Below are 9,001 nucleotides of genomic sequence, written 5' to 3'. Positions count from 1 at the left end.
ACACACACACACACACACACACACACACACACACACACACACACACATGTACGTGCACACACAGAGGCAATCTTAGTATGTAAATTTGATTTTATCTGTAATAAGTGGTAATACTATACTGAATTATTTTTAAACAAATTGAAGACTTTATCAGTAAATGACTGTTATTATCCATTTACCCACAGTTGAATAAAAATTTCTTAGACAAAGTGTAGTCACAAATGAAAAAGTTTAAGCAGGTTGGCTTAAACAACAGGAAAAGGGCAAAAATAAAACAAAAGGACTGGGAAGAAGAGAGTTTAAGGAAGTAATGTTAGCAGGATAGTCTTGGTCTAGCTGACACACACTTTCTGCTGGAAGCCTATATAAGGACACAGAAGAAGGAAGCCTTTGTTCTTTGCCTGCTTCCTCTCACCTTGTTAGCAAGTTTGTTCCTTCATTGGCATTACAGTCTACTTTGGGGATCCCAGGGCATACTGAAGACCAACTGAGACATTCACCCTCATGGGCTGAACAACAGCTAGATTCTTGAACTTTCTGTTCACAGACAGCCATTGCTGGATTAGCTGGACCACAACCTGTAAGTCATTCTAATATATAGAATGACTTCCTGCCTATATATAGAGAGAGTTATTGTATAAGTTCTGTTACTCTAGAGAACCCTAATACAATGGCCTTCAGGAGTTCTGTAATGGCATCCTCAGAGCAGTGAAATCTCTCTTGACAGTCATCTTCCAATATCAATACTTTGCAAGGCCAATAAGATTCAAGTTAAGATTTGCACAGATAAGACAAGAAGACTGACTTGGTTTTATACTGTTGGGAAACCGTATAGGAAAGAAGAGACGACAAACTGTAAAGTCATGTTTTAAGCTTCTAAGTGAATAAAAATATTAAGAATAAAAAGCATGAACTATAAAATAGGTGATATGAATTTTTAATATTGTGGCAGAAAAATACTTTCTAAGAATAAAAAGAAATATATATGGCAAAATATAAAGTACAACTTAAATGTCAATCAGGCACATGTAACATTAAAAGCCAATAATCAAACTAGAAAAAAATATTAAGACAGGGGTTCATTGTGTAGCCTTGGCTGGCCTGGAACTGTCTATGTAGACCAGGCTGACCTGAAAATAAAAGATCTGCCTGCCTCTGCCTGGCATAATGTTTTTGTGGACTGTGTGAAGTTTACCCTTGTTCATTCAAATGCTGAGGTCTCTACCCCACTATCTGTTTCAATCCAGATGTGGCGTTGTGATGTTTATTCTAAGTATCTCCTGTTTGTGTAAACATGCCCACAATTTTCTCTCTGTTGTGCCAATAAACGCCAACTGGCTATTGCTGAACAATACAGTGAATAGAGTGGGCTATTCCAGACCAGCGAGAGGTGAAGAAAAAGAGGAAGCGCAGACTGAGCCACAAGGATAGGACGAAGAAGCTTCAGGAGAAGGGAACTAGAGAAAGCAGATGATTTAAAAAGCAGGTAGGACTGGGAAAATTTGGCTGGGAGAAACTAGACTAGCTTGAAGGTTTGGGATGGAGTAATTATTGCTCAGTATTGTGCTATAGGCTAATTACATAAATTACAATCTCTATGTGTCATTACTTGGGCAAATAGTTGGTTAAAGAGTAACTGTTGTATTATTAATAATATGAATCAACATTAATTATTAATATTCATTATATACTCTGCCTTCCAAGTGTTGTGATTAGGAGCATGTACACCACACCCAGGTGAAAAATCTAGGGGATTGTTAATATATCACATAAACAATGAATTGAAGGAAGCATTGTGTTGATTTACGGCTATTTGAAAATGTGTTTGTTTGTTTTTTTTTAAACCATGAAAAGGGGCAACAATTTTACATGAAGTAGTAGGAAAAAGTTAACACAATTATAGTGCTGAAAATCACAAGGGCTTTTGACAAGACATTTAAAATTTTATTTTCATTAAACCTGTAAAAAGAGATCTGTAGAACAGTGATTCATGTGCAACATTAGGAAAGTAACTTCCTTATAGCCCAAAGAGGCTATTCTATTTGACATCCTTCATATTGCCTATAAATTGCTTCACCCAGGTTTCCTTATGTGATTCAGTAGCTGTATTTGCTGATACAATTTTAGAAAATATTATTTACTGGACAGAAAAAAAAATCATGTGAAATAAATTCAACAGTGTTCTAAATTTAAGAAAGAACTGATTTTAACTCTGTTCAAGATTTACAAGTTTTGGACTAGAGAGATGGTTCAGAGGTTAAGGTTCTGCTTTTCCGGAGGTCCTGAGTTCAATTCCCAGCAACCACATGGTGGCTCACAACCATCTATAAAGAGATCTGGTGACTTCTTCTGGCGTGCAGGTATACATGCAAAACACAACATTGTATACATAATCAATAAATAAATCTTTAAAAAAAAAAGGATTTACAAGTTCTAAATGAACATTTTACCCCAATGGAAGAATAAATTCAGAATATATCAGTATTTACAAAGTTAATGAAATATGAAGAGCAACTGAAAAGATACATAGATGCATTCAACAAAGAATTTTTATTTTAATTATCCACAAAACAATATTACAATATTTTATAAAAATATTGTTTTTGGCTACCATTATTTATTTAAAAAAGTGTTTGTGCTAGAAGGCTGTTTTTGCCAACTTCCTTTTTTGGTAAGGGTTAAAGTTTCATATTAAGACAATGAAGATGAAAGTCGCTGAGAAAAAAATGTTTAAATGTACAAAACTGTTTCTTTTTCTTGACAATTTAAAAATACATAACAATTTAAACTGAATACACATTAAGTTAATGCTGTACCCTTACTATACAAATGTTATAAGGAACTGCTCTGTTCAGTTAAAATATAAAAAACATTAGATTTTAGAGATCTAAAGAATGCCATCAACTTTTCCTGTCTTATTTTTCTGATCAGCATTAGTACATAAACATAATCTTATTACCTTTAAAAAATGATTAGATAAACTACAATACCATAATTTACATGAAGCCCTTTAAAACACTCATGTCACAGACTGCAGATATCAGGGCAAATACGGACCCACTCTTCTCAGGAGACCCTCTTGGCAGAGGATTTGGTACTAAATAGGTTAAATAAAAAGAAAAACAAATACAACTTTTAGTACCAGAACTTTTGCCAACTTGCATTAAGCTCACTTGTCACATTTAAAAAGATTTAAATTTGAACATATTTACCATGGCACAGATCTTTAAATTTAGTGATTAAAATGATGGTAGTTCATAATCATATGCTAAAAATAAAAGAACTTGATATACCTTAAAGTGTAATTATAAAGCACAGCATTTAAAACATAAATATTAGAAACTTTTATTTTATTTAGCAGACTGTTTTCCCTTGCTAGACTTAAACCATTAACACTACTCAGTTCATATTAACATCTCATAATTGCTGAGTTAGAAAAACTCTCATTTTGGATGTTTAACTTCTGCACTTTAAATAGGCAAAATCTTGCCCCTTTAAATTATGGTACTCAGAATAAGTATTCTTCCTCAAATTAATTATAAAACGAAAATATGATAACCATCAAGCATATTTGAAATTACAAGTTTGAAGTTACAAGTTTCAAACATAGATTTGAAAATTGGTGTTCTAAAAAAGTTTTGTATAAAAGCTGGGCCACTGAAATTAGTGTAAAGCCTTATCGTCACTATTTTGAGGAAGTAAAACTTATTTAGTGTATGAAATATTAGTATATTCTTTATAACTTTTAAAGTCTAAGAAAACAGCTAATAAGGAACTCTGAGTGCCAGCAAAGCCATGTTGTCACTCCACAACACCAACATTAAACATTCCTCCCATCCCAATACCTGTAAAACTTTCACATTCTCTTTTCTCATACTTCTTTAAATACATTTTCTCTCTTCTGTTTTATACTCAAGACAAGCAAAGTGCATCCAAGTCCCTGATCTAGTGATGTTTTCTGTCTGTGGAGGCATCACCATAAACACATACTAGCAACGCCTCACAGTGCTCCATCTGTGCTTTTTTAATTGACTGCTTAAATGCTATGTATTTAATGCAAGTATTTAATGCAAGTATTAAAAAAAAATCTCCCTTGGACTAGATAGTTTAATTTCAGTTGTATATATATATATATATATATATATATATATATATATATATATATTTAAATCAATACAAGCTTGTAAAAGATTAATCCACTTTCTGGTTACCTTCATTATTTTAAGATGAACAGTTCAAGAAATAACTGAAGTGAAAATTTTGTTTTTTTCTACTTTCCAGTTCTATGAATAAAGTGTGAACATAGTGTATTATGCTTGCAAATTCCATAACTGTGGTCTCACATTAATCAAGTTTTTGATGACATTTATAATTCATAATTCATTTTTGGCTTTTGGAAGACTTGGCCCCTTTTCACACAAAGGAGGCCTCTGTTAAGACTGCATGCCAACTGTTAAATGGAAAAAACAAACTCAAAAAAAATTTTTTTTTTTTTTTCTAAAAAAAGGAAGAAAATTTAAAAGCTGGAATGGAGTTATTTGGTCCCAGGAAGTTCTTTGATTTTAGATGTTACTGTGGTATAATGGCCCAAGTTTTGTCCATAACAATAAATAGTTTTCTCTTAGCAATTCTGAGTTTGGGGAAGAAAAGGAAGCGACTAAGTAAACAGTAGTCTTGTTGCTCTTTCTTACCATGGTACCACCCACACAGTCACAATATCTCAGTTCTACTTGCTTTGGACCCTGAAGTGAGTTGTAGGATGCATCATTGGTACTTTAGAGTTTAACACTTGGGGAAAAAGTGGTTTTGTGCAACCATATCTGTAATTCCAGTTTACCAGTTTACATGCAGAGCGAATAGTGTCATCTTCTTATTCCTGTGCAGGAGGAACTGACACAAGGTCTTTATGTTTCAGCAGATCTGTGCACACAGGCTGCTTGGATTATAAATTTTCTCCTGGTTGGTACTGTGGCTCTGTAGCAGTGAAGTAGTCTTCCAAGAAGGACTGAATATATTCAAATGTTGGTCTCTCATCAGGATCCTTCTTCCAGCAAAGATTCATCAAGTCATGGAGGGATTCTGGACAGCCCTGAGGGCAAGGCATCCTGTATCCTCGCTCCACTTGTTCCAGAACTTCACGGTTTACCATACCTAATGTTAAGATTCAAACATTAAAAACAATGGTCCTAGCCATGAAGAGCAAGCAGAGTAAATATTCTAGCCACTAACTGATGACATATAAGTTCATCTAGTGAAGACATTTTCAAAAGAGAACAGAATAAAATGTAAATATCAAGTTTTATGAAGAAAAGCTGAGATACGAATGATAATCTGAATTTTAATATTTTTTATGAAGTTTTCATTCCACCTAAACTTTTACTTGTAACACATATCTTCAAATGCCAACTAAATCTGACTAAAAATTTAGGGTATATTTAAGGTATTGGTATTTTCTATTATCATTTAATAACCACAATTTGAGCTAATGAGGAATCACAACTAAACTAGGAGAGAATTCTAGTTCTATTTGTGTGTGTGTGTGTGTGTGTGTGTGTGTGTGTGTGTACATAACTATTTCAAATCACTACCCTGAGTTTCTTTATCTATTATCGCCTATTTGGATTTCTTTGTCCTATTACATAGTTCATTTCTTTTATTCCTTTGTAAGATCCCTCCCATGATTGAGGACTTACTGTTCACTGTTCCAAGCTAGCAAGTGGACTCTTCCTAAATTTCTCTTAGACAATGTCTCACAGTGATGGTAGAATCACCTAGAAGAAAACTTCTGGGCATGGTTGTGAAGGATTATCTAGACCAAAATAGCCTCTAGGCATACCTACGAAGAATTATCTAGGCTAGATTATTTAAGGAGGGAAGACCCAAAACTGTGGGCAGCACCGTTCTGTAAGCTGGATCTTGGACTGAATAAAAAAGAGCTGAACACTAGCGTTCAGCTCTCTCTGCTTCTTGACTAGATACAATGAGATCCATGTCTGAAGTTTCTACAGTTATGATTCTCTACTGTGAGGGCATAGTCCCTTCTTTAGTCAGATATTTTGCTTCAGCAGCATGTACAGCAACTAATATACTTGTCAAGCCAGCAAATCCATGCATGACTCTTCCCATATCACCTTCCCTGCCAGCCAAAACAGGCCAACCCTTATCTCCTGTACACCTACCCTGACCACTAGAGTAAGACTGTTCACTGAATGTGATTCCTTTAAAACAATTAAATAGTATACAATTACTTCTATTTTTAGTTATGACATTTGAGGAATAAGGGTTTCCTGAAAATACTTAAAACCTCAAAAATACTGAAGGAGAATGCATGACTATTACTTTGGGACCTACTACTGAAAAGAACGTATTTTGAGATTTTCGAAGCAGTATACCTCTATAATGAAATCCAATATACTTTCCAGCTACAGAAATAAAACCTGTTGTTAGATGAATGTAAAAAAAGACCAAATATTCAGCATTGAATACGGACTTACTGTAATTGAAGATCTTTTGTTATTGATCATATATGCCTATGAGCTTTTATGCTTCTTAACAGACTAATATTAACTAATCTAATAAGCCTGAAACTATAAAAACAACTTTAATTATCAATTACTTCTTCTTTGGGGAGGGGCTATGCTGGAGATAGAATCCAGGGTGTTTTCTTTTTGAAGATTTGTTGTATTTTTAACTCTGTGTGTGTGTGTGTGATGGAAGGCTGAGAGGTGGCGAGAGGGAGGGAAGGGAAGAGGGAGGGGACAGAGAACATGAATTTGGAGAGTACAGAAGGGCACACGGAAACCTGGAGCTGAAGTTACAGGCAGCTGTATCTTGCCTAGTACTGCTTCCATGCAGTGCTCTCTTCATGCTCAAGTTCCCTCTCCAGTTTCTGAACCCCGCGCCTATATACACTAAGCACATGCTTTACCCCTGAGCCTATACTCCAGTCATTATTCCTGACAACTTTTTCATTCAAGATTTGACCCTTCAGAAATTTCTGATAATCAGAACTATTGAAAAGTTTTTATACCAAAAGATTTAGAAGTAAAACATGGCAGAAGAGGCCTCCACTCAGACTTCAAAAGGATAATCATTTCCTACAAAAACACTTCTAAGATTCTGAGTAAGATATAACTTATAACCATGGCAGGAAGTCAATTCTTTTATACCTATTCAATTAAAAGATGAAGACTCTAACACCCTATACTTTTTTTTTTTCACCCAATACTTAAAATGGACAAGTATTTCATTATCATTTAAATTTGTTGACGTTATTTTGCAAAAATAATAGTAGCAAATAGAAACTGTTGGTGGTACAAGTAAATCCTCTTCAATAATCAAAGATGGACAATATATTATCTTTTCCTGTTTTGAGGTCTGTCAATCTGTGGGCTAGAATCATAGTTCGGTGGAAGAGTGCTGGTTTAGCATATTCATGGCCCTAGGTTCAATCCCTAACACTTACCTGCCAAAATAAAAATATAATCTACAAGTTGCTTATATTCTGCTTCTTATTTGAATGTTTACTTATGTATTATACATTTGCAGATATGCCTTAGTTATATATTCATGTTTGAATTTTTACACTTCCTTGGTTTAACTGATGCTTTTTTAATTATTTAATGATCTTTTGTCTCTAGTAATATTTCTTGCCTTGAAGTCCACAGCTGCATAGGTTTTCTTTTGGTTAGGATTTTTCACATATGTCTTTCCACCTTCTGAATTTTAATGATTTTTGTACAGCTTTATATTTAAAGTATATCTCTTAAAAATAGTACTACTGGGAAATGGAAAGATGGCTCAGCACTGGCTGAAGAGCACTGGCTGCTCTTCTAGAGGACCCTGGTCAATTCCTGGCACCCACATGGCAGCTCACAACATTCTGTAACTCCAAGATCTGACACATTCACATAGACATACAAACAGGCAAAATACCAATGCACATACATACATACTTTAAAAAAAAATTGTACTATGGGGGCTGGAAAGATAGCCTAATGGTTAAAAGCACTACACAGTCATGGAGACCATAGTTGGCATTCCAGTATCCATGTAAGAAACTAGGTGGTCAATGCATGCCTGTAATCCCAGCTCCCAAGGCAGGGGTAGAAGCTGAGGCGAAGACAGAAGGATTTCTGGGGTTTGCTAGGTTCTAGCCTAGCCAAGAAAACAAACAAACAAACAAACAAACAAACAAACAAACACTCATGAGCCCTAGATCCAGGGAGAGCTACTGCCTCAGAAAGAGTATAAGGCATGTTAGGGGTATTATAATGGTATAGCATTTATACACATATTTAAAATCTGTTTTTTTTTGTCCTTTAATTGGAATGTTTAATGCAACTTACAGACAAGTGTAATTATGGGCATAGGTTTAACTACCATCCTTTCCTTTTTTTAAGACACAGTTTCTCTGTGTAGCCCTGGCTGTCTGAAAACTCACTCTATAGACCAGGATGGCCTCAAACTCAAGAGATCTACCTGCCTCTGCTGAGTGTTCGGATTAAAGGCACTGGCCACCACACCAGGCTTATCTTCCCAATTACCTACTTCTTGTCCTATTCTTTTGTCCTCTTTTTATTTTGATTAAGCAAGCACTGTTCATTATTACTTTTTGTTTTTTTTGTGCTAGGGATCAAACCTATGGCTCAGTGCATGCTAACTGGGTACTCTACAGTCTACCTAGTCTTCAACTGCTGAGCCATGCTCTCCTGGAATTGCAGTATGCTTCTCTGGGGCTTATGCTTTGAGTACTTATATAATCTCTAAACCATTTACTTACTACGGTTTTATGCCTCATGACCTTTCTGTTACTGTCACAGATTTTATTTTACTTCTTATTTTTTAAATATTTATTTTATGCCTATGGGCATTTTTGCCTGCTCACATGTCTGTGTACCATATGCATGCAGTGTGCACAGAGTCCGGAACAGATGTTGGATCCCCTGGCACTGGAGTTACGGGCAGTTGTGAGTCACCATGTGAGTGCTGGGAGTGCAGT

General features: G+C 35.1%; 1 protein-coding gene across 2 annotated transcripts in view; it reads right to left on the bottom strand.

Moving 5' to 3' along the window:
• Positions 1–2,531: 2,531 nt before the first annotated feature.
• The window catches only part of Yes1 (YES proto-oncogene 1, Src family tyrosine kinase), a 74,137-nt gene continuing 67,667 nt past the window's right edge, over positions 2,532–9,001 (bottom strand). For both annotated transcript variants that reach the window (XM_055610120.1, XM_055610119.1), the window contains exon 12: positions 2,532–5,151. In XM_055610120.1, coding sequence (XP_055466095.1) covers positions 4,943–5,151 — 209 coding nt within the window. In that variant the 3' untranslated portion in view covers positions 2,532–4,942. The remainder of the gene's footprint in view (positions 5,152–9,001) is intronic.

Source organism: Psammomys obesus, unplaced genomic scaffold (assembly GCF_907164565.1).
Source record: "Psammomys obesus unplaced genomic scaffold, mPsaObe1.curated_primary_1811, whole genome shotgun sequence".
NCBI classification, from domain to species: Eukaryota; Metazoa; Chordata; class Mammalia; order Rodentia; family Muridae; genus Psammomys; species Psammomys obesus.
This window is presented reverse-complemented; position numbering and strand designations above follow the sequence as displayed.